Source organism: Diceros bicornis, chromosome 2 (genome assembly GCF_020826845.1).
Source record: "Diceros bicornis minor isolate mBicDic1 chromosome 2, mDicBic1.mat.cur, whole genome shotgun sequence".
Classification (NCBI taxonomy): Eukaryota; Metazoa; Chordata; class Mammalia; order Perissodactyla; family Rhinocerotidae; genus Diceros; species Diceros bicornis.
This window is the reverse complement of record NC_080741.1, coordinates 23,538,612-23,565,902: the sequence shown is the minus strand read 5'-3', so window position 1 is coordinate 23,565,902 and position 27,291 is coordinate 23,538,612. Positions and strand designations below refer to the sequence as shown.

Sequence of the window (27,291 nt, the reverse complement as noted above, 5' to 3'; positions counted from 1 at the left end):
TTACAGTTCAGGTTGGCCTACCCTGGCACTGGTTCCTGCTGGTGGTTTTGCTTGTGATTCTCTTTTCTTGTAAGTTACGACTTCCAGTATTCGCCTGTCTGTCTCTCCAATCTTGGGGGCAGCAGATTGGCCTTTGCCCTCTCCTCTGTTATGGATCCAAGAAGAGTTGTTGATTTTTTCGTCCACTTAGCTTTTTACTTGTTATCTGGTTGGAGTAGCGACGTCCAAGCTCCTTGTGCAGAACCAGAACCCTGAAGTCCCTCCACAGTTCCCTTGTAGACCAGCGCTCTGGCATTATTCCCTGAACAGGTTTTGTACTTCCATTTTCCCTGCTTTGCGTTACTCAGCCTCTCCTCTGCTGGAATGCTACTTCCCCCCACTGCTCCCTGTTGGATTCCTGACAACTCATCCTTCAAGGCCTGAGTTTATTACCACTCTGTTCATGAAGCATTTTCCAGTCTTTACAATTGGAAAAATATTTGTGCCTATTCTTTGTTCTAATAGAATGATGATATTACTTAATTTTGTTTGGTCTTATGTTTATTTAGACCTGCCAATGTATTCAATCTGCCAGTGTATTCAATATATTTATATTAATCTCCTCAGGGTGCTAGGCACTGGAGATGCCAAGATAAATATGGCGTGGACCCTTAAGAAGCTCAAAGTCTAATAGAGAAAGCAGCCACACAAAAAAAGTTACAATGCAAGATAACTCGTGCTAAAATAGAAACAGTATGTTCAAGAGCTCTGGTGTTAGCCTGGTCTCATCTTGCAAACCTAGTGGTAAGCCCCTGGAGGGCATGGACCTAATCTCGTTTTTATCTCACAAACTGATGCTTAATAAATGCTCATTGATTGTGAATCTTATCACTGATGATCACTGTTGTTCAATTTTAGTAATAACATTCTCGAACATTTTCAGTCTTCAGAGACATAAGCACACTTAAAAAAAACCACTATTATCAGCCTTCTAGTCTGAGTTGAAACAAGATAATTTCATCTCATAAGCTGTGTTGTTGCCATCATTATTGAATTTATTTGATCTGAGTATGTCACTGTATTAAATATTATCTCTTCTTTCAACTAATTTTAATATTCTTTTATTCTACTAACCCTTTTTTGCCTCAAAGGGTTTTGTATTCATTTCAATTAATTGTTCCTTATGTCAACCTAATGAGGTTGTTACTGTTCTCATTTTTATTACTGAAAAAATTGATAATCAAAAGGTAAATCAAGGAGCTTCCAATTTACAGCATTTCTAATTCAGAACTTGAAATCTTGTCCATTCCGACCAATTTTGCCATGCTTCAAAGACTGTAACATTAAATGAAATTCAGTATTATTTTAAATGATGGGAAATATTGAGTTCAGAATAAAATATCATCTCCGTATTAGAAATGCCAAAGAAGTCTGTTATTTGGTCTATCAAGGTCTTTTCTAAAAGTATATTTATAGTGTCTATAACATCATTTGCAAATTAACATATTTATAAGCTATTGCCAAATAGTATCGTTTTTTTCTTCAAATATGATCTCCCTCTCTCTTGAATTAAATGATTAAAAGTCTTTGACTTACTTCTGTCATTGAGACTTTGACTATATTTAAAAGTTTATCTCATTGCCTATTGGGTATGCTAGTCGTCATCTTCAGGTTTTGGTCTTTTATGTTTCTGGTTATTTTAGGGTTATTGCAGTTAGCACTTCAGACAGCTCATTCATCAGGTATAATTACTTTCTTTCCTACTTGAATCTCCATGATATGGTTAGAACTTTAAAGATCTAACTTTCTAATTTTAATGCTTCCTTTTGTTTATAGTTTACATATGGGCCAAGCTTTAGACATATATTTAAGCAAACTTTGTCTCCTCAATTTTTTTATCTTGTTGTTTGACATTTTGTAGATTCATTAATAATTGCTAAAATTCTCTTTTTAAAACTATAGATGTGGGCTGTCCAGTTTGGTAGTCACCAGGCACATGTGACTATTTAAATTTAAATTAAGATTAAAGTTAAAAATTAAGTCTTTATTCGCAATAGCCACGTTTCAAGTGCTAATGGTTACTGTATGGGACAGCATAGATATAGAACATTTCTCTCATTATAGAAAGTTTTGTTGGACAGCACTGTGAATAGCTAATTTGTTATGTTTTTGTATATGATATAATATCTGCATTTTATTTATTTATTTATTTTTCTGTGAGGAAGATCAGCCCTGAGCTAACATCCATGCCAGTCCTCAACTTTTCTTTTTGCTGAGGAAGACTGGCCCTGAGCTAACATCTATTGCCAATCCTCCTCCTTTTTTTCCCCAAAGCCCCAGTAGATAGTTGTATGTCATAGTTGCACATCTTTCTAGTTGCTGTATGTGGGACGCCACCTCAGCATGGCCAGACAAGCGGTGCGTTGGTGCGTGCCTGGGATCCAAACCTGGGCCACCAGTAGCAGAGCACACGCACTTAACCGCTAAGCCATGGGGCTGGCCCCTGCATTTTATTTTTTATTCAAAGTGAACTTTTAGATATGGCCTGTGCTAAGTATTTACTTTTTATTTCCATTCTCTGCCCTTAAGAAACTTCCATGAATTTTTATAGTATAGACGTCTTATCTGAGTTTTTGGTCTAATTTAGTTATTATGTTACTACTTTGAAAATTTTTTTCTATATTAATGATACACAAAAGTGATTTTACGAAGTTAACTTATTGATTTTTTTTTCTTCCTATTTAAAGTCCGTCTTCTCCACAGTTCCCATTTTGGGAGAAATACCACCAGCACTCTCGTTCAACATGGATTGACGCGCTTGACAAAGTTAAGATGTCCTAAATGTTGGCATCTTTTACACAGTTTCCTCCAAACCCATTTTTCACTTAAATAAAAAACAAATTCCTCAGGGAAGGAAGATTTTACAAGCAATTTCAGAGCAGAATTGATTTTGGTGTGTGTTAATGCAGACAATCTGCCCAGTGTTAAAATGTTAAAGAGAAAAAAAAACCACACAAGCTGCCATATTCGTGTGATCACACCAAAATAGCAGCTTGTATTTATATTTTCAGTCTCCTCGAGGTGGACTGCAGGCACACATGAGTGAGTGGATGTACTTGGTGTTGTGTTGTGATTTTATTTAATGCAGGCACAGTACATGCTTGTGCATGCACGACCAGCCCTCACATATGCACTTGTTCACAGCCGAGAAAGTGAAAACTACAACACAAGCCGCTCTCTGAGAGTTGTCGGCAACCTGTGTGTGTGTTTCTTAAATATTAAAAAGGGGGAAAAACAGATTTTCAGGAATACAAGAAACAATTCTTCTATCAAATAGCCTGTAGTCCTTCCTCATTTGACAACATTTAGGGTAAAAACAAAATATTTGATTATTATGGTTTCATATATATATTTAGAAATATGTATTTTCCTGTACTGTGCCCGTTTTTAACATGTGTTTTTCCCATTTCTGTTCCATTTATGAATGCAAATTCTTACCACACGTTAACTCCAATTTATGGGATATTTTTAAACTTAAAAATTTTTTTTGTTATTTGAGTGGAAATACAGGTGTATTTGCTGCAGAGCAGACAGTTGTAGTGCTTCAGTTATCATCCTGTTGCTCCTGATCTTTGGAATTTCGGAGCAGTGCTGTACGGAGTGGCAGCACAGGTATATCACCCTGAGCTGCTGACCAATAGAGTTTTTGCTTTCGAGATCCTCTTTGTTTTAAATTAAGCCAGATCTTTTAGCCCTGTTTCTAGTTGTAGGTTCACATATTGATTATGAGAAGGTTAAAAGTCCAGTGGGTAATAAAGTAACACCTCATCCTAAAATATTCCCAGTAGGCATAGCTTGTTCAGTAGTGTAACACGATCTTTTCAGAACTTTCAAGCAGACATGGAATTGACACTACAGTCATGCACCACATAACGACATTTCAGACGTTGACGGTGGGCCCACGAGATTAGTACCATGTAGCCTAGGTGTGTAGTAGGCTATCCCATCGAGGTTTGTGAGTACACTCTGTGAAGTTCGCACAACAATGAAATTGCCTAACCATGCATTTCTCAAAATGTGTCCCCATCGTTAAGCGAGGCTTTACTGTACTTTGGTACTTCAAGGGTAAATGCTTTGAATTTTTTCTTAATTGTTGAAAAACTGCAAAATACAGTCTGTATTTCTGGTTGTGACAAAGTCTTACTCTTAAAGTGCATATATCTATCTACCTATATTTTTTCCCCTATTTTTTTCACCTTTATGGTGTAAGTAGAAAGATTTTATTTTATTTGTGTATTTATTTTTTGAGGAGGGGAAGCATTGGGGTAGAGGGCTTGCTATGTAACTCAGGGCATTGGAGAACTAGAAAGAACCTTTGATAGAAACTTCTGTTTAGATGGTGACAGATACTACCTCCTGACACTCCAGCCCCACCTGCCCTTTCCCATTATGCATTCATTGGTTATCTCCTGTCATCCTAACCCTCTGCTTAATCCTCTCACCTGTGTGGTGATTTCCAACCCCCACCTTCCATGTTAGACTCTTGGAGATTTTTCCGCTGGTCTCTTAGGCTGCATCCTACCTCTTGTCATCACAACAGATTCATACTTTCTTTTCTTTGCTTTTTTTAAGTCAGTGCTCACCTCCACTGTATGGCCTATGAAAGTTGTATGTTGCTCTTGTCTTTATTAATTGCAAAAACAAATTAAAGACTGCAGAACTCTGGTCTGGCCTTGCTTATGCTTCACCTTCCCACCTCCAGGCCCTGAGTCCATAGTTTTATTTTCATTTTTCATTGGTTTTTCTGTTTATAGTTTGTAGATGTGTTTATTCATTAAACAAACACTACTTGAGAAATTACTATATACCAGCTCCTGTTCTAGAAGTTGAGGATCCTGGTAAAGAAAATAGTGCCTCTTCTGTTCTTTTATAGGTCTTGCACATTTTGTTGTAATTATCTTCCTTTAAAAATGTCTGTAAAATGTCTAGATTTCTCTCCTAGATTTTCTTCAGTGCATAGTTCTTATGTTTTGTATCTTCATATTCCTCAGTACTTGCACCCGTGATTGGCATTTGTGTCATTGGTAGTCATCTAATTAAATCCTTTTATTTTGCAAACATGGCAAGTTGAAGCTCAGAAAGAATATAACTTAAGAAAATGTAACTTGTTAATGTGGAAATGGAAATAATACGTGGGACTCTAGGACTTTCTACTACTGTATAATATTTTATGTTAATCTTGTTTGCCTAGATTTAACACTTTTTCAATTCAAGAAACATTTATCGAGTACTTTCTGTATGCAAGGCACTCTGTAAAGCAAACAGAAGATGGAAACATGAGTCAGTTATCTCAAATCTTATTTAGAAAGAGGTGGAGACTAAGTAAGTAGATACTGTTTCTGCCATCTGGGTTCATATACTCTATGCAGAGTTTCTCAACCTTGGGAGTGTTGACATTTTGGACCAATTAATTCTTTTTTTTTTAAAGATTTTATTTATTTATTTATTTTCCCCCCAAAGCCCCAGTAGATAGTTGTATGTCATAGCTGCACGTCCTCCTAGCTGCTGTATGTGGGACGAAGCCTCAGCACGGCCAGAGAAGCAGCGCGTCTGTGTGCGCCCGGGATCCGAACCCGGACCGCCAGCAGCGGAGCACGCGCACCCAACCGCCAAGCCACGGGGCCGGCCCAGGACCAATTAATTCTTTATTGTGAGAGGCTATGATGTGCAGTGTAGCATGTTTAGCAGCATCCCTGACCTCTAACTGCTGAAGGCTCTGTGTGGCATGCTTTTTAAGTCTTTACAGGGCATCTTGTTTGACAGAAGGGTTCTCTGAGGCACCACTTTAGAGCTTTCTGATATCTTAACGATGGATTTTACTTTCACACCCTTGGTTTCATCTTTAAACCTTGTTTTTCTGAGCGTGTTCTAGATTTGGTCTCTGCTCAGAGCAGTCTCTTAATGTTAGCATCATTTGCTGACTAGAGAACCTGAGAATGGTAAAAAGTTTTATTTTCAAACCTAGCATGTCCTAGCACCTTTATGTTTAGCAGTTCTTCCTTTTGCTTTTCTCCTCTTCCATTCTGCTCGAAGTAACAGGTATAAACCCAGCAGCACCTTCAGCACTCTGGTTGGATACTCTTTAGGTAGATCACCCAGTTTATTAGCTACATTTTCTATTTTTCATATAACTAGAGGCTGCCATGTTGCCACTACGTAATAAGGAACCCTTTTTCTCCATTTTTCCTATGATATTTTCCTCCCTTTCATTTAAGCCCACACCGGCAGCCTCCTCATGGGCTGTCTGTCTTTTGCTAACACTCTCTTTCATACCCGTTAGTCTTTCACTGATGCTCTATGCAAGGTCTTTCTGGCTTCTGTCCAGTACCCTAGACGCTTCTACCACATATTTATGGGTTTTTTAACAGCACCCCAGTTTAAGGTATCAAAACCTATACTGTTATCTGTTGCTACATAATAAATCAACCAAAACTTAATGACTTGGAAAAATAATAATTTATTATTTCATAATTGCAGTGTATTAGGAATTTGGGAGCAGCTCAGCTAGAAGGTTCTGACTTAGGAGTCTCCTGTGCATGAGGTTGCAGTCAGGTGTCAGCCGGAGCTGCAGTCATCTGCAGGCTTGACTAGGGCTGGAGGGTGGATATAGGTTCCCCTCCCTGTGGTTCTCTCCATGAGACTGCTTAGGTGTCCTTCTCCAGAGGATACTTCCCCCAGAGCAGGCAATCCAAGAAGGAAGGTGAGGGGTGTTAAAGAATTTGCAGGTGTATTTTTAAAACCACCACAGCCCACATGAGGCATCCCCAGTCTTCCAGATGACCTTTTCCATTCTATCCAGCTAGAAGGGGAAATGTGTGTGGGGCCTGATTTGGGGGTGGGGGGGGGTTGTGTGGTCACACATCAGTTTCACTCTCAATGCATTGGCTAGCACTCAGTCACATGCCCACAGGTGACTGCAGACAAAGCTGAGATATTAAATCCAGCTGTATGCCTGCAAAGAAGAGAAGGCAGATTTGGTTGAATAGGGAGAACAGTGAAATCATCAACCAAAATAGGAGGCACAGGAAGAAAACATATCTGGTATGTCTGCTTTCATTCTATATCAGATTGTTCCTCTCTATGGTTTTTGTTTGATTTTTCAGTTCTTCTTTAATAAAACAGTAGACCAGAGTAAGGTATTATATAATTTTGGTGTTTAATAGTATCCTAGGGAGTTTTCATCAGCTCATTTTAAATTTAGGATGAATGCTTGTTTTGAAATTATATTTTTGAAGTATTGGCATAACATCAGTTATTGTTCCTTCAAGTCCTTCTGTGCGTCTCTGTCCTACTGCATGATTATAAACCTTCACCAAGGGCTTTATTTTTCCTCTTGGGGCATCTTATTGAATACTTGCATCTTCACTAATTCATCTGGGCCCAATGCATTGTCTGTTTTAATACTTCTAATTACCTAATTATGTACTATAATGCAGTGACAAAGCCCTTTATCATTTCACTCTTTTCTTAACCCTTTTCTTGCTTAGGAAATATTCTTTTTGTCTCTTTGTTGTCTGAGGAACTCTGTGTTATAGGCAGCCCAGGTATTTGCCTGGCTTCCCTTTATTGTGTGTCTGTACCATGACAGACTATTGCCCTATTGAATATCTTTCCAGTTAACTCCCATCAGCCACCTGGGTTCTTGGTTATTGGGACTTTAAAGCTGGTGGTGTTGTCCTCCATCCCTCACTTCCTGATTGATTCCTATACACTACAGACACATGAGAAGATATCCAGAAGGCAAATAGAATTAATTGTCTGGTTGTCATTAACTGCTTTTGTGACAGGATTAGTGGCCATTCTATCGTTCATAGATCTTAGATGTCCACAACAAGTTTGCATGATCAAATGTAATGGAAGTGAACAAGATTTTTCAAAATTATCGTGATCTGTATTTCAGGATAACTAAAAATTGATGAAGGGAAATTTTTATTTATATATGTATTTTAGATAATAAAGGAAGAAAAAAATGATAGAATTATAGTTTTGCCATTTTAAAATCTCCAATGAATTAATAGGTCTAGGCAACGATCCTCAATGGCTGCTAGCATCACAAGAAGAGAGAGAAGCTAACAATATGTGCCTCCTGATGGAAGTACAGCGCACCAACTGTTCCAGTTTTCTACCATCCCAAAGCTTAGAACAACCACAGAATTTGTTTTGTTGATGAATCTACAACTTGAGCAGGGCTGGGTTCCATGTGGTGTTGGCCAGGCCAGCTTGAAAGTTGGGCGCTGGAATGATCTGAAGGCTTGTCCACTCTCATGTCTGGCTGTTGAAGCGGTCTCTCGGCAGAGACCTTCTCTGGAGCTGTGGCTAGAACGTCTCCACATGGCCTTTCCGTGTAGCTGCGTGACTTTCTAGCAGCATGGCGTCTGGGTTCCTAGATGGTGTCCAGACAGAGAGGCAGACAAAAGCTCTGTTACAGCATCATTTATACTACATTCTCTTTGGGAAAAGCTAGTCACTGAGGCCAGCACATATTCAAATGAAGGAGAGTTCGTCACCTCTCCACGTTTTCGTGGGAGGAGTGTCAAAGAATTTGTGTACTAAAACCATCATAGCACCCAGGAAGAATTTTGTTGAAAAGTTGAGGCTGAATCTGATGAAGTCTACATCTAACTACCAGTTTATAGGAAATACAGGGGGAAGAGGAATGTGTTAAATAACAAAATGGAGGAACAATAAGTAAAGTTCAGAATGTGGGGAGTTTCTACAGCATGAAGAACCTGGTTGCTTTAATAAATACACTGCAAAAAAAACAGAGAGAGGAAGGAAAATCTAGAGTAAAGAGTCTTAAGAGAGATATCAACAAATTGCAATGTAGAGGCATTTCTTGGATCTTGATTTGAACAAACTGAAAAAGTTTTAGAGAAATTTGAACATTGACTGGATATTTGATTTAATTAATAGATTATTATTTTTATTATAAGTAGTGTTATAATGATACTGTGATTATGTTTTTTAAATTAAGAGTCCTTGTCTTTTAGAGATACACACTGCGATATTTATAAGTGTAGTGATATCTCAGATTTGCTTCAAAATGCAGAATTGAGGGAGGAGTATATATAAAATAAGAATTAATTGGTGATGAAGCTGGGTGATGATATATTGGGGTTCAGTTTACTATAGTCTCTTCTTTTAAATATTTGAATTTTCCATAATGAAATTTTTTTTTTTTTAACTTATAGTGAAAACTGTATTGCCTGTGAAGTTTGGTTTATTTCAAGATGTGAAATAAAACTCATACCAAGCTTTTATATCTCTTAGTATTATTTTGCAGTATGTAAAATTTGTCTAAATCCAAGTTCTTTTACACATCTTGAGAGAAAAACTGCTGTATTTTAAACATGGATCAATTAAGGTAAAACTGAAATATCACTTTTTCTTCCATCAAGTAAAAATCTTAGACGGTATTAGTCTGAGTTTCATCATGGAATACTTTAATATTACTTTCTCTTTGCTTTTTATCTCTATCAGAATTTAACCCTTCACTTATTTACCATCTCCGTTTTCATTTTCTGGCCAAATGCACAAATTACTTCACTTGGACCTTCATTTTCTGGTAATAACAAAATTTGTCCTTGGTCTCTGTTTAGTGGGATTTTTTTTTTCTTTTCTTTCCTATTAGATATTTTGTCTAGAATGAATCATAAACCTCTGTAGTTTTAATGCTAAATGCTTTTGTCTACCTCATCTTTACTGAAGTTACTACCATGTCTCTTTTTTGCGTGAAGCTGTAGAGTCACTATTGATTTTCCAAAATCTTAACAATCGTTGACTCTAGTTTGGGTCTGTGTTCTGTGATTTTTATTATTGTTTCAAAAGCGGATTTGCCTTTCCAGTGCTATTGGGTTAGACTGATGTTCGAATTACTTTACCTATCCTGAGTCAACACCAGATGGCATGGAGTGAAAAACCTTAGAAGTGTGATGGATGGTAGGGAAGCTATTTTGAAACTTAAAATGTATCATCAAAAACTGATTATTACTATTCCTAGAAAAGCTACTCAGTATAGTTTTCCCCCTCCTATTTCTGATTGTTATAGATGGTATGTTTTCTGGTTTGAAGCCTGATAATATGACAATCAAATATTTGTTCTAGGAAATAGGTTATTATTCAGGTATATTCATCAACCTTATGACCTAGGAGTTCGTCTGTGTAAATCTAAACTTATGGAATTTTACCTAAATGCGTGTCTCCAACTCATTTATAACTGATTAGTGAAGCAATTGGAAAGTACTACTGCCCTGCTAACTACCCAGATACACTGGGGCAGGTGTTAATGTCTCTGCTTCAGGGTCCTTACCTCTTACCTTCTGAGTTGGATGGAATAATCTCCAAAGAGTCTTTCAGCTTAAAACTTCTCTGAATGTCAGTTCTTTATCCAACTTGTGAAACAGCATTAACTTTTATTTCTTTTTCAGTACTTTTCTATATCTTTCTCCCTTACTTATTTGATGCTATGGATTCTTCATCAGAATTTATAGAACAAGTCATACTTTTCTAAAAAGGAGGATATCATGAAACTTCATAAATTGGCCCTTTAGCATTGTAAAATAGAGTTGTGGATGGTGCGCTATTGCATAGATATGCTATGTCTGCCTAATACGCATTTTCAGTTGATTGGGTATTTGCTAAAAGTGGGTAATTTAAATTATCTACCTGCAATTTAATTCTTGTAGATCTCTAGTTTTTAATCTTGCAAGTGGTTAGTATGCATTTAAATGAAACTATGAATTGGTATGTAATATAATTTACATTTTTAGTAGTTAGGTATTAAATTCTTACAATATAGTTCATGGATATTTGTTACAAAGTGAATGTTGCAGTTTTTAGTACTTTCTCCCATAATCCATTCAGACTGCAAGAACTACACAGAATTTGATTGTGCCAGGGTACATAGAAAATTGCCAAAGAATAGTTAAGGAAGGGGACACACGAAGTCATTAAACCTGTGATCTAAATCATGGGATGTGAAGCCTACTTAAAGACAGGGCTAGATTTAAGTCATCTAATCGGGATTAGAAGAGGAAACAATTTCACCTCTCAACAGGATTATTTTATTTTTACCTTAGTGGCTAAGTTTTCCCAAGAAATTTCTCTTCAGCAATTTATTAACTACTTACCTGTCTTTCATCCTGATTGCTTTAATTTAGGATATTTGACTTTCTAAGGGCTTTAGCAACTTTCTGTTGTCCCAGATAAGTCACTTTAAAAGCTTTTGTATTTCTTTCCTACTTCAGTGTGTTTGACATCTTTCTGGAACTTCTTTGGCTTCTATGGTATATTATTCTTGCTCTGAATTTACTTTCAGGTTAATTTCTCTCTTCTTTAGGAGCTAAGGTCACTTGTGCCTAGTTGAACTCCCGTGCCTGAGTAGGGACTGTCGATACTAAGATTTATTTAGGGTGATCTCATTAAGACTTATGCAGAGGGCCGGCCCAGTGATGTAGTGGTTAAATTCATGTGCTCCACTTCAGCAGCACATGAAGGTTCGCAGGTTTAGATCCCGGGTGTGGACTTTGACACCGCTTATCAAGCCATGCTGTGGCAGGCGTCCCACATGTAAAGTAGAGGAAGATGGGCATGGATGTTAGCCCAGGGCCAACCTTCCTCAGCAAAAAGAGGAGGATTGGCAATGGATGTTAGTTCAGGGCTAATCCTCCTCACCAATAAAAAAACTTATGCAGACATGTGAGGTAATCTTGCTCAGATCCGTGGGTTGTTTATTACTGGTCCCCAAAAGAGAGGCCTCCTGACTGCTACAGAAAAGATCAAATATCTGTGTTTGGGTACAATTGTACATGAAAGGGAATTGCAAGCAAAAGTCAAATGAACAGATGAAAGTAAAATAGGCTTTAATTTATTTTAAAAATTAGGACCAGAAAAGAGATGCTTCACAAACTCCTGTGTAGTTCACCCAGTCACCCTGGACTGAAGAGTAAGTTAAAACTCGCACAGGGAGCCAAAAGAGGATCAGAATAAAACATGAAACAGCCAAGGTCTCTAGAAATAGGAGGCAGTAAACCATTAGAATATGAAGTAAAATAACCATGATTGCTCTTTCAAATACTCATTAAAGAGTGTCTTTCTGTTTCGAGAATGCCCCATGCCTCCATGCGTTAAGTACTCTTCCTCTTCAGTCTCCCACATATTCTCTTATACAGGTCTTCATCACCTACAGTACCAATGCTCAGAGGCTAATAATGGCCTCTATCCTTGAACATCTGCTACTTGCCAGGCACTGATCTTGGTACTTTCGCATTATCTCATCTTGATCACAAGATCAGTATTATTATCCCTACTTAATAGATGAGGAAGTTAAGCGCTCATTTACTCAAGGTTACACAGCTGGCAGTTTTGCAACATGAATTTGAACATAGGCTTTTCTTCTCAGGTTTGTAATTTTTCCATTTCGCTTTATTATAATGTCCTCTTATCTCCTTCCTGTAATCTCTCTTCTTGCAGGCTTATTCCCATTTAGAGTTTCTCAAATACTGTTTTCTTTGCTACTTCACTATTCAAAAATGTAGAGTCACTCTTGATTTTCCTCAATTGTAAATTCGGCATTCAAAGCTCTTTCCAGACCTGCCGCGTTTCTTTCTGATTATTAATTACCATACTATGCTGTACACTTGGAATACTCATTGCCTGCTATGCCTTCATATCTGTCCGTCTGATTTGATTACCTTTCCCACTGATGTTCTATGTTCCTCCTCTCCTAAAAGTTCTTGTTCAGACCTTTTGTGATTGAACTCATTTGATGGTTTACTTCCACATGACGTTCTCTCATCCCTTATATAGTCACTGTGTATTGCATTGCTATGTAGTTACTCTCTGGGTTGTTGCAATTGTATGTTATTGCATATAAACAATTATTTAAGCTCCTTTCAAGTGGATACTCTGCCCTTTTTCTATTTCACATTCCCTCAAAGCACCTGGTAGAATTTTTGATCCAGAAAGCATTTAGGTAATCTGACTAACTTGTTTCATTTGAAGTCTACATTTTAATCAGATAAAGCTAATAGCATGGTCATGTATAATAATTTAAATCTTGATATTGGCATCAAAAAAAAGGGATAATGACATCTTCAAAAAGTTGGTACTTAAAACATCATAGTCTATGGGGCCGGCCCGGTGACGTAGTGGTTAAGTTTGTGTGCTCCGCTTCAGTGGCCCGGGGTTCGCGGGGTTCGGATCCCGGGCACGGACCTACACACTGCTTGTCAAGCCATGCTGTGGTGGCATCCCACATCTAAAATAGAGGAAGATTGGCACAGATGTTAGCTCAGGGTGAATCTTCCTCAAGCAAAAAGAGGAAGATTGGCAACAGATGTTAGCTCAGAGCCAATCTTCTTCACCAAAAAAAAAAAAAATTGCAGGCTAAAACAAAGCAATTCCCCACCCCAAATAAGTAGGCTATGATTCACTTTGCTTAAAAACAATTGTATTCACCATGTGATGACTTTAAGCATGTGAAGACATTTGAAATATTTAGATGTTGAAGGGTATCATTTCCCTCTGTGACATAATAATTTTCCTTTTCTCACTCTTTTTTCCCTAACATATCAGTCCACCAATGGCATAAGTTGCACGACAAATACAGGCTTGTACTAAAACCTAAAGCAGCCCTGGGCACCTCTCAGAGATGAGAGTTTGAGGGTAATTGTTGAAATTGTGATAATCAGTTTCAATCCTGTGTTTTCTTTTTTCAGGTTTCCTGAAATGCAGTTTTTCCAACAAGAAAACGTGAGAAAAATTCTTACAGATGTTCTTTTCTGTTATGCTAGAGAAAACGAGCAGTTGCTTTATAAACAGGTAATGAAAATATCGTACAGGTGGCATCCATTGACTCAAAATTTTCTATACAGCTTGACAAATGATAGAGCAATAATGTAGCCTTTATTGTATCCAAAGTTGTATCATAATAGTAAAGCAGTCAAGGAGCTGCTTGTCAGCTGCATGGTGAGAAAAGTAAGCTCATTGAAGCACATATGCTTCTTCCTTATTATAAGACATTCCACCAAATTGTCTTCTATAAGGCGTTCAGTCTTTTCTTTCAACTTTTGGGAGTTTGTTTATAAACAGCATCTTTGAAGCCAATCTAGTAATAAAACTTTTTAGTGTTGTATGTATAAATATTGTTTGTAAGCACAGCATTTGTAAATATGTGACATGCCACATAAAAAATAATGTCCTTTTACTCTTTAAAATTTACCGGTAATATAACTTTGGAAAGTCCCTTTAACTTTTTTGAAATTTATATAATATTCTTTGTGATCCTGATATTTGATTCATCCCATTACTAAAGCGAAGGAGACTGTTGGATTATGTTTATTTTTATTGAAATGTAAATTATTAATATATAAAGAAGTATCTAGGTTTCTACTTAAACTTATGGTGTTCCAATAAAAATACACAGAGCTCGATATTTTTCTGTACTTCTCCAAATGTATATTAAGTGAGAATTCAAACTAAATTAATAAATTCTCTAACAGTCAAAACTTATGACGTATGTCCAAATGTTGACTACCTAATTTCAATGAAATATAACAGAAAACACCTGTATGATGAGAGCAATATATTTAATGTGAAGTAAACTTTATTGATTTAAAGGTAATAAACCAAGTAATATTACAATTGTGCTAAATAATGCATTTGTTATTGTATACATAGAATACCCTAGGGAACTAATTGTATCTTAGTTTTAACATATGTAATATGTCTTTATATTAATTACATGGTGATAATCACCTTTTAGAATGGGAAATGGAAAAAATATATGCCATGCATAATGGCAACCAAAACTAAAATGTGTAGAATAAATTTAACAATATAGCTACAAAAGATATATGAAAAAAACTATAAATGTAACTGAAGGTTATAAGGCAAAAGTTAAATAGAAAACTGATAGCATGTTTTTAGATGGGAAGATATTAAATAAAAATATTACTTCTTCCCAAATTAATATATAAATGTATTATCGTTCCAGTGATCATCTAAGTAAGAAATGAGCTTTTTAAAAACTGGGCACAGTTATTTTAAATTTAGTGCCAAAAAGCTTTACAATAACTTTAATGGTGATAATATAGCTTAGTGGCTAAGAGCACTAAGTCTGTACTCAGATCCCTTTATTTGAATCTTAGCTCCACCGTTTGCTAGCTACATAATCTTAGACATTTATTTAACTTTTCTAATCCTTAGTTTCGTTATCTGTAAGATGAGGTCAATAATAGTATTAACTTTGTAGAGTTAAAAATATATAGTGCTCACTAAGGGTTCATGTTGGTGGTTGTGGTTGTTATTATCATCATTGTTAAATATGGTGGAATTGCCCTTCCCCTAGGGGAAGGGGAGAATGGAACAGGGAGATATGAAAACTTCTGTAAAGGTTCTTTGATCAAACCAATGCGATGGCAGTGTGAGAAGCGACAAATAGATCAGTGGAACAAACTAAGAACAGGTCCAATTATATATGAGATCTTAATATGATAATATAAGACGTTTTCATTCAATGGGAAAAGGATATTGACTTGCCATATTTGGCTTTCCATCTAGAAAAAATATTAAATTATGCCTTTTTTGGAGAATAAATTCCAGATGGAGTAAAGATTTAAATGTAAAAACTAAAATTATATGAAAACACTATAAAAAATTTAGGAGAGTTTTTTATAATCTCGGGGTAGGAATGGCCTTCCCAAGCAAGATACGCTATACCAAAGTTAGATACAAAGTCCAAAGACCGAAAACAAACAAACTGAAAAGGAGATTGGGAGAAAATAAGTCTATCAGTGTAGAATTTTTGGAAGCAAATAACAGAAAATGCTATTCAAAATGACTTAAACTCTAAGGGTATTATTAACATACTTTACAAGAAGTCTGAGGGCAAAATTGTTCTGCAGCGTTAGTTCAGTAGCTCAGACTCTTCATCAGTGACCCAGGTTTATTTCTATTTTTCTGTTCTCTCCTTATTGTGTTGGCTTTTCTCATCAAGCCTACCTCCTCATTGTCCCCTCTTCTCTTTCAAATATTTGAAAATACCTCACAGTAAAAAAAGATTTGATGATAGTGAATAAAGTCAGAATAGAATTATCCCAAGTTATACATTTGTTTTTCTTTTTTCTTTAGAGAAAGAAAAAACTAGATCAAGGAAGTCTTATAATAATGGAAACAAATTCCTCAGACAAGGAACAAAACATAATAGTTGCACACTCCATCATTTGTGATGTATGTGGCCCACTGCTTTTGAGTAGACAGGAATATGGAAGATCAGATTCTTGATAATTTAGACAAAGTCTATCAAATACTGAATAAGAACGTATTATTAACTTACTGCTGAGTATAACTGAATAAGATTTAATTACTCCCTATACATGTTTAAAATCCTATAGATTCTTTACATAGAAATAATACCTTGCTGTAGAAGGACTGAATATTTAGCCAGATCAAATTTAAGAAAAAACCTTGAGTTTCATCACAAGCTGTTAAAGCTATTATTTTGTACTAGGTGACACCCCGTTTAACATCGACCATATTGTTAATAGTTATGGGATTTTATTGAATTAATGAGACTGTTATCATGTAGTAGAATGTCTTGCTGAGTTAATTGAAACTGCAGAGATTATATAAATGGTATTAATGAACTTTGACTGCCTGATGCCTCAGCTTTAATAAAGACTGCTTGGTGGGCTAAATGAACACAGGCAGATAAAAGAACAGGTTCAATTTTGTGAGCCTACAGGCTGTTGATGAAGAAAACTTCGTTACCTTTATTTTCAACTGGCATGAGTTTGGAGTGCAGTGACTACTAACGATCCAGCAGTGATAAAGGCTTTAAGCAAGCAGAAATGCTGACAATGTAGATAGAAGCAAAATACACATTTTGGGAACCAAGATGTATAGTGACAATACATTATTTTTTGTCTTGCCGTGTCAAATTTACAGTGTATTGAAGTTTTGATCGTTCTTTCTAGATAGTTTTGTTTTCCTTTAAGGATGTCTATACACTTGCCACTTTTAACCAGATTTTACCAGTTTAGAATTGAGAGCAAAACCAACAATCTCTTTCAAGTCTTTTTGAGAAAATATCCCTAGTTTAGTTGGAAGTCAACACTGAATTTGTAAAAGATTGTCTTAATGGTATTCAGAGGACTCTTAATTTCCATTGTAGAGAGAACATCTTTATTTATTGATATGAAATGTTGAAATATGATTTAGTGTTATTCTTTTCCATTTTTCATATTTCAGTTCAACTTTTACTGGTGTGTTGCTATACTGAGTGGTAGATATTTCATTCATTCAGTCGCCGTGTGCTGACCTGTAGTAGGGCTGGTTTTTTGTGTATATATGTGTGTATGTATATACACACACGAATCGCTTATCACAGTTTTTAATTGTATAGTCACTTCTGTCCTCATTTTATTATTGTGTCTTTCTCTCTAGACTGTAAGCTCCGTAATGGTTAGAAACTTGCCCACTTCATTCACTTCTGTGTTCCCAGCACATCATAGGTAGTTAATAAATAATTTCGGGAATAAATGAAGGCAAATGATGCATAAGCAAATGGAGAACCTGGAGACAGTAGTATCACAGAAACTGGAGGGAAGAGAACATTTAAAGAAGGTGGGAAGATGTGTTTACACAAGAATTCTTTCTTATTAAACCATCCATAATTAGTTAGAAAGTATATTGTGGGAAAAAGACCCATTCGGAAGATCACCACCATCACCAAACAAAAACCTAGTAATAAATCTAATAAAAACTATGCAGTTATACAAATTTTTGGATTGGAAAATCTGGTATTCTTAAAAGTATCTATTTTCTTCAAATTAATTTTAATGCAATGTCAATAAAAGTTACAGTATTTTATTTAGCACTTTATGTAACTAAATGATACTGAAGTTTATTTGGATGAAAAAATTAAGTTAGAATAGGCAAGATAATTTTGAGAAAAAGAGTAGAAAATATGAAGGAATAGAATATTTTACAGCTCAAGTCATTGCAGTACTTAAAGTTCTTGTTAAGAATATACAAACCAGGGCTGGCCCGGTGACGCAGTAGTTAAGTTTGCGCATTCTGCTTCCGGGGCCCTGGGTTCACTTGTTCGCATCCTGGGCGTGAACCTACTCACTGCTCACTAGGCCATGCTGAGGCAGCGTCCCACGTAGAAGAAATAGAAAGACCTACAATTGGGATATACAACTATGTACTGGGGCTTTGAGGAGAAAATAAAGAAAAAAGAAGAAGACTGGCAACAGATGTTAGCTCAGGGCCAATCTTCCTCAAATAAAAAAAACAGAATATACAAACCAATGGAATAACTGATAACTGTTAAAAAAAGAGAGAGCTAAATATCAGTCTATGGTAAAAATATTTCAGAACTCTTGGGAGAAAATGGGTTATTCCTTAAATGGTGACTATTCAATAAATTAGTTTAACTCTTTTGGAGAGAAAAAATAGGTATTTATTCTTCAAGGCAAAGTTAAATACCAAATTAGTAAAGAATTAACTGTAAAAAAGGAAACTATAAACTTACCTAATCTCAGTGTGAGGAGAGTCTTTTTAGGCATGAAAGCAAAACAAGAAACCATGAAGGATGATTTATCGATTTGACTATTTTAAAATAGATAGCTTCCCTATGACATATCATCAAAATTAAAAGACAAATGATAAATGTGGGAAAGTATTTGTAACAAAAATGACTAAGAGTATCTTGAATTGGTGAAGAACTATTACATATCATCAGGAAAAAGGAAGTACTAAATACTTCATTAGAAGAAAATGAGAAATTCATTAAATAAAAATGACCATTAAAATTTTTGCATTCAGTATCACTAGCATTTAAATAAGCTAAAACAACAATTTGACTGTGAAATTTGATAGGATCTCTTAAAAAACACTACAAACAGATGAGAATGTGTGAGATGTGATTTTCGTGTTCTAAGGTGAGGGAATTCTTTCTGAAGGGCAGGATGGTTGTACATATCAGAGACTTGAACAAAGGTCTTGACTCACTTACCCAGCAATTTTACTTCTAGGGACTTTATCCTGAGGAAACTATCAGAAATAGGCAAAAGGAATACCACAAGGGTATCTATCACGGTGTTTCGTTTTTTTCTTTCCTTTGTTTTTTAGTGTTTCCCTCCTCCTTTTCTTTTTTCTTTTTGCTTTTCTGTAGTTTCCTACAATAAGTAGCTGTTACTTTGATAATTAAAATTATGGCTTTTGGTTTTTGGAATAACTTGAAATTATTTCAGGAGAATAAACCCCTCATGATGATTTTAAAACATACTTAGCAACACTTAATTCCATTCTTTCTGGGTCTCTCCCATGTTCTTTTCAGGTTTGTTTAGTAAGGAAATGGTTACCTAAAAAGATTGAAGTAATGTGTAGTTTTTTGTCCTAAATCACAAGTAAATTGTCAATAGATCATACGTTATTTTGTAAAAATGTCATTAATAACTTATAAATGAACTCTGATAAACTTTACTTTCTTATTATTTTGTGATAACAATTAGCTTCCTAAGAATAGCACAGCACTACTAGACCGTGCAGGGGGCTCGGTGACTGTCCTTCCATCACAAGAGGTTGGCCCTAATTCCCCCAGCAACAACTTTCTCTTCTCTGTGCTTCCATATTTTATTTTTATTTTCTATAAAAGTGGCGTTTTGTCTTGTTTTTTAGTAAAAGATCATCCGTATTAATTAAGCAAAAGGAAAATGATAATTTACTCACTTTAAGAGGCAGAAAGGAGTATGATCTATTTTTAACTTGCTAAAATATGTTTCTTGATGCTTAAGGGGGAAAAATCTCATTTAACAAGGCAAGTCACTAGTGTGGAATACTTTATTTCTGCACAATAAAGGATAAATAATGGATTTTTATAATATTCTTTTAAAGACAACTTAGTAACTAATACAGCTTTTTGTTTTTATGCCTATTCATGTAATCCACAGGTGAACATAAATATAAGGAAAAAGAAAATCATGTTGGTGAAATCACTAAATAAATTGAAAAGTAATCTTGTCATTGAAATATACAGGGAAAAAATATATGATAGTCTTCTGATTAAACATGTTGAAAATCATACTTTATAAACTTTGTTTTCTGTCGTATCTGCTAAAGGTTGTTTCTTTTATTATCCAACATTTCCAACTAGCTGACTTCAGCTCTTCGTAAATCTACAGACATCCTAATTTTGACCCATTATATAATGAAAACATTGGTTGTAATTTCCTTAGGTCTACAGTTCTTAGTTGCCCTTCTTACCGTAGATCTTTATACTGTAGCTCATGATTATAATTTGCGTAAATGAAATTCATATTTATGAGTACAGATCTTGAAGCAACTGACAGGTGCAGGGTTGTCTACCATGCCAATTTATTGTTTGTTGTGTCGTTTAAAAGAGGACTGCTCTCCGTGTTTTAAAGAAGAGTGCGTGCTGTGGTTGAATTGGAATCAAATTCTAAAAGTAGATAAATCTCAGTTGTGGCTCTTCATTTGTATGCCTTTCTGTAGAATCTGGAAATGTTGGTGGCAGGGATCAGTTGAAGAAGCGTTTAACTGAGCTTGTTCTGTCCACTAGTTGACTCTCAACATCTACCCGTTTATTTCTTTTGCTCTTATGTTTCAGGGCATGCACGAGCTGTTAGCGCCTATAATCTTTACCCTCCACTGTGACCACCAAGCTTTTCTTCATGCCAGTGAGTCTGCACAACCAAGGCAAGTTTTTATATGAGCTCCATCTGTTTTTTCAGCCCTGCTATAATCTTTTTTACCTCGAAATCTTTTAAATTGAAGGTACTTTTGTAAATTGTAAACATTTGGTTGTGTTTCATGTGGCTGATTGTTAATTCCACTTAATAGTTGTAATCCCAGTTCAGCTATGGGGCAGACTTGGAATCATAAAGGTCTTTGCAAATCTTAGATCTGTATTGAAGGAGGATGTATAACTAACAGACCAAGAAGAGGAAGTTTTTGTTGTAGGGGCAAAGTGCTAATGATTGATAATATTCATATATACCATCTTCTAATGACCCATTCTTTGACTGCCAGCTGCTTGAGAATCTTGTCTGTGAGATGCTTTCTCCTCACCAGGTTTGAATCAGTTCAGTTCATAAATAGGAGAAGAGTAGCACAAAGAACCCCATCTATGAATAAACAAAAATGACTTCTCATATTTTTGAGATAACGTTAATTTATTCTTTCTAGCAAATAACTTTAGTAATTATATTTAACTTAGGCTAATTATTAGAATTTATTTTCTAACTTAAGATACCCTAATTGATGGGCCAGAGAGGCAACCGGGAAGCATTTCAGGAAGGAAGAGCTGTGGGATTATAAAACTTTGTCAGGAGCATTCCATAGGCTAGCCCATCTATATGCAGAAAATAAAAAATTAACACATAACATTTCATGCGTTTATATGATCTTCATTAATCGAATATGACCATCCATTTTGCTGAACATATATTAGGGCCTTTGTTAAATTAACTTTTGTTTACTATATTATAGATTAGTATTTTCTAGTTCCTTTTGAGTTTCTCTAATTTTCCTAAGTTTATTGGATATGACTATAGTAACCATATCTTAATTGCCTTTGCTTTAGTTCTTCTAAAATATGATGAGTGAAGTTAGTATTAGGATCCTGTTATCATGCCAGTTTTATCTTTTTTAAAACATGTATCCAGAATATACTTCACTGGAAAGTTTAGATGATTGAAAATAGCTTTAAATAAGTTGGACGTACTTGTTTAGCTATTTCAATTCATTAAAAAGTAAAAGCAACACTAAAATAGATTTGGAAGAGGTGCTATCACTGATTAATTGATGTTAAAATATAATAAAAATAGAAGATGTTAAAAGAAATAATGTCTTGATATGGTATGTTTGGCTAGTAACTATATATTTCTTTGTTTTATGTTGGACAACAAGTGATATATTATGGAGTAATCGATTTATTCTAGATTAGGCACATTCAAGGAATATATTGTCACATTCTGTATTTGTTATTTGGAATAGTTAGATATTTACTTCATTGTAGTATAGACAAGACAGCTAATTTGTTTTTGATCTTCATAGAAAGAAAGGATTTCGTTTGTTATTAGAATTACTCTTTTTTATTAAAAAAGGCAAACTTTTTTCATTTGCTCATTGTATGAAAGTTGGCTTATGAATATAAAAAGAGGCAATCTCTGCATCTCCTTCAATTCAAAAATTACACATTTTGATTGCTTGCTTGTATTACTTTTTTAAGTGAGGAAATGAAAATTCTCTTGAACCCTGAGTATCTGGAACATGATGCCTAGTAAGTATAAAACTTTCTATTATTTTCATTTTTTTATACCATCTTTACTTTAATGAAGGTTTAACATTAGTATTATGTTATTTTTCTAATTTTTAGTGCAATGTTCTCACAACTTATGGAAACTGCTGAACCTTGGTTTTCTACTTTTGAGCATGATGGTCAAAAGGTAAATCTTATAGTCTAAATCTTTTTACCATATTTGAGGGAACAAATGATTTCAGTAAGTAACGACATATAATCAGAGAATAAAAGCTGTTATAATTACTGTAAAAAATTGAAAACGTAAAAATACCTATGGAATAAGATTGAACTGAGAATCTAAACCATATCTCTAATAATATTGGCAGATATACAAAGGTAATATAAAAAATTTCGTATAACTAAATAGAAACTTTCTTTTATATGTGTGTATATTATCCATGCAATATAACTACTTTAAAAAATTATAATAAATTTTGAGTGATAAGTGCATTTATCTACTTGATCTATTGCTATCCTAGTTAGTTAATAGACAGATTGTTACTGAAGTGCATAGATAACACTGTATCAAATAGGTTGTTTTACTTTTACTAATGCATCTCTATTGAATTTTCACATTTAACATCAATACCATTTATGCTTACTCTCTCTTATCCTTATTTTTTAGCTATAATTTTTATTGTGATATAGTTAATGTACCATAACATTCACCTTTTTAAAGTGTACAATTTCGAGGTTTTTAGTATAGTCACAAGATTGTGCAAATATCCTCACTATCTAATTCCAAAACATTTTCATCACCCAAAAGGAAATCCCATACCCCTTAATAGTCAGTCCCCAGTTCCCCGTCCCCACAGCCTCTGATGTCAGTAATCTACTTTATATCTCTATGGACCTGCCTATTCTGGACATTTACTGTAAATGGAATCATATAATACGTGGCCTTTGTGACTGACTCCTTTCACTTAGTATAATGTTTTCAGTGTTTATCTGTGTTGTAGCATGCATCAGTACTTCATTCTTTTTCATGGCCAAATAGTATTTCATTGTATGGATATACCACATTTTGTTTATCCATATATCAGTTGATGGACATTTGGGTTCTTTTCACTTTTTGGCTATTAAGAATAATGTTGCTATGAATATTTGTGTACAAACTTTTGTGTGACCATGTGTTTTCAGTTCTCTTGGTGTATCTCTCAGAGTGGAATTGATATATTAACTATCATTTTAAGCAAACCTATATGCTAACTTAGAGATCATTATGGACTTTTCATTATTATTACATAATATTGGAAAAATTGCAAATTCTTTTGCAAGGGATGTTAAAAGATTTTAATACATTATTTTCTATATGATTAATTACTTTTATATTGATATAATTCTTTGCCTTCTGGTTAGAAACCATGTATTACTCAGTCACTTCATTCCATCCTCTAAAAAATGAAATGGATAACTAATGATATTTATGTCTTTTGTCTGGGTCAAGACAAACCTTTGGTAGGCCAATTTGGCCTGCCATCTGTTTTTATACAGCTTGCGAGTTAAGAATGGCTTTTATATTTTTAAATGATTGAAAAAAAATATCAAAAGAAAAATAATATTTTGTGACATATGAAAATTATATGGAATTCAAGTTTCTATGTCCATAAAAAATATTTTATTGGGATACAGCCATGCCCATTTGTTTACTTATTGTCTGTGGCTGCTTGCTTGTTCCAATGGCAGAGTTACATAGTTGCAATACAGACTGTATGACCTTTAAAGCCTAAAATGTTTACTGTGCGGCTCTTTACAGAGAAAGTTTGCAGACCCCTAGCCTACATAAAGTCTTCCTTCTGCAATATATCAACATGTTACATTCTGTAAGGGTTATTAAAGGTGAAATTTGCTGTAAGCATATGTCACGAACTACTTTATGTTTTGGAACAATAACTTTATATTCTTGGCAGATGATTTGATGAAGTCAGACTTAGGTGAACATCAAAATTTTGAGCAGAGAGTATTTGAATACATTTTAATAAAAGCATCATGATAATTTCATATAGCGGTCAATTTGTAACTCTCAGATAACTACAGTATCTGAGAAATTGAATGATAAAGATGTGAAGGTTACCATTTTTCAGTTTTACCTATTCATGTTGATATCACTAAGTCAAGTTCATGAAAATGGCTAAGACAACACAAAGACATTCATTTTATCAAGGAACACATAAATGTGACTTTTGAACATTCACATTAATTACTTGCGTATATCAATGAATAATACATTCCTAAAAAGCGTGTCTAGGGAATCCCTTTTTCATGCTTCCCTTTTTATTCTACTTCATGATTCTGTCACCTTTATGAAAAGAAGTTTGAGAAATTAATATGCCATTCTTTCATACAGTTCTTCTAGTTCCTCTGAAACTTCAGTTATATCACTATGCTTGCTGCCTAGTTCAGCAGACATACTTTTCAAAATAAGACTTTCTTGATGAAGGAAGCAATGCGTTGGTTTACATAATGATACAAAAGCGTGATCTCGCTGCATTCCTGTAACTGTTTGTGGACTGGCACTGATCTGCAGACCACATTTTGAGTATTAATAAATGGTTAGAAAGATTTTCTGGTTTTATTGGTAGTTGTAGCTGTCCCATTTGATCATATTTGTTGAATGCAAATAGCATTCTTATAAGAAATTCTGATGCTAAGGAAGTATTTTACGTTAACTTTGTCTTCTCTTTTGAGTTTACTATTAGGTAAGCTAAACTGTTTAGCATTTAAGTGATCATGAGCATTGCTTCTGAGTTTCCTAATTCTTAACAGATTTTGTTATAAGTATTCTGAACACAGGAAAAATCTTTTCAAGCCTGTAGTTCTTAGACTACACATAAGTCTCTATTAAATATTTCAAAAATGGGCTACATGTGCTGTTGATTTAATGACAACTTATTCAAACTAGAAATTGTTGCATGATTTCACTAAGTTAAACATATATTTTTCTTTTTTTTTTTTGGCTGAGGAAGATTTGCCCTGAGCTAACATCTGTTGCCAATCTTCCTCATTTTTTGCTTGAAGAAGATTAGCGCTGAGCTAACATCTGTGCCAGTCTTCTTCTATTTTATTTGTGGGTCACTGCCACAGCATGGCTAACAAGTAGTATAGGTCCACGCCCAGGAGCCAAACCCGGGCTGCTGATGCGGAGCATGTGGAACTTAACCACTATGCCATGGGGCCAGCCCCTAAGTTAAACGTTTTTTAACAGGTTAATTTAGGATCAGTTTTCTCCAAAGCCAGCAATTGTATCTCTATAGAATATGTTTATTCAAGACCCTTAGAAGATGACTACATAGAGTGATCTGTTTTCCACGTGCTTGTTAGAAACCTAATCTGAGCTCAGTGCTTCTACCCCACACTTTCTGGTACCTAGCCACACAAGGTTCTTCATTAAGGAAAAACTACATGACCAAAACACAAACAATTTTTAATTTTTAAAGGAAATTTGGCTTCAGAGCAAACACTGTCTTTTCAATGTGAGTGGTATCTTACAATTAACATGAATTCCAAAAAACAATGTTTTAAGTTAATATTAGGAAAAAATTTTTAATAAGAATTGAAATATTTTTTAATTAAAGGATCCTATCATTTAAAGCAAATGCTAAATATTACAAAATCAGAAAAAGATGTCTTGGATGTACCATTTTTATAATAAATGACCCCAATATGGAGGTTTTCTTTTCTCCTCTTTATACAAATTAACACAAACTAATTGAGCTATAAAAATTAATATGGTCTTACATCCTTTGGACCTAGATACACTGGGGCAGACACTGTGGGAAGTATAAAGGATTGCATTTCTTTTTAAGACCTGAAATGATCCTGGAAAGACAGATGGAACCCCTTCCAGGAAATTTTCCCTTGTATAACACATGCCCCTTCTCTTGTCTGTGCATTCTACCACCATGATTAGTCCCCGCTCTTAGGTGGAATTCTAAATTTTCTTCTCTGTAGTCTTCCCCTCCAGACTAAAAGGGCAAGAGCTTTACCTTCTTTAACTTTGTGCCCTTGAATCTGGTCCAGTGATGAAAATATGATATTCCTTTTAGAGTCTCATATTTCAGGTGAAAAAATGGCATCCCCAGGATCTGGAAGCACATTGAGAGTAGAGACCGGCCAGATATTGAAAGGACTTGTAGAGCTGGCTAAAGAATTTGTTCTGTGTGGTTTTTCCCCCCTGAGTGAAAATGATGGAGAGCTATTAAAAAAGGTTTAAGGAGGGCAATTCGGTATAATCTAATATCTGCTTTAGATAGATCACCAGGCATTTTGGAAGATGGATTTAAAAAACGCTAAAAGCAGACTGGGCAGTGAGACCAGTTAGGAGGAAAGAAATGATTAGGGCTCTGAATCAGGTTGTTACATTAGAACTGTAGAAGGGGAGATGTATCCGAGTCCTCTGAGCAGTTCTGAGAAGCTAAAACTGGCAAACTAGGTGTTCTTATTGGAGGATGGGTTGGGGTAGGCAGGGGGAAAGGATGAACACATTTTTGAGCAGATGATGATAAGCTCAGTTATGGGCCTGCTGAGTTAGAGACCCTTTTGGCAATCTAATTCCTTGCCAACATTTGAATCTATGGGAAGCACTCAAGAGAGTTCTAGGTTATAAATACAGATTTAGAAAGTCCTTGGAAAATGGGTATTGGTTGAAGCGCTATGTGTGACTGCAGTCACTTAAGGAATTGCGTGTAAGTAGAGAATAAAACTAAGACCAGGACTGTATGAAAAAGCAGCATTTGTGAAACAGAAATAAGAATTTGAGCTAGGATGAGTGGTAGGCAGACAATCACGAGAGAGTAATACCATAAATCCCAATGCTGGAGAGAGGTAGAAATTGAGGACTGAACATCAGAAGAAAGGTCAGACATGATGTAGTAGGGGAAATCATCAGACTTGAGGAGGTAGTTGAAGTTTTCATGAAAGCA

General features: G+C 35.2%; 1 protein-coding gene across 2 annotated transcripts in view; it reads left to right on the top strand.

Annotated features, from left to right (window-relative positions):
- TBC1D5 (TBC1 domain family member 5) overlaps nucleotides 1-27,291 on the top strand; it is a 534,765-nt gene that overhangs the window by 290,760 nt on the left and 216,714 nt on the right. For both annotated transcript variants that reach the window (XM_058553679.1, XM_058553690.1), the window contains exons 9-12: nucleotides 13,758-13,860; nucleotides 20,675-20,763; nucleotides 22,298-22,348; nucleotides 22,445-22,514. In XM_058553679.1, coding sequence (XP_058409662.1) covers nucleotides 13,758-13,860; nucleotides 20,675-20,763; nucleotides 22,298-22,348; nucleotides 22,445-22,514 — 313 coding nt within the window. The remainder of the gene's footprint in view (nucleotides 1-13,757; nucleotides 13,861-20,674; nucleotides 20,764-22,297; nucleotides 22,349-22,444; nucleotides 22,515-27,291) is intronic.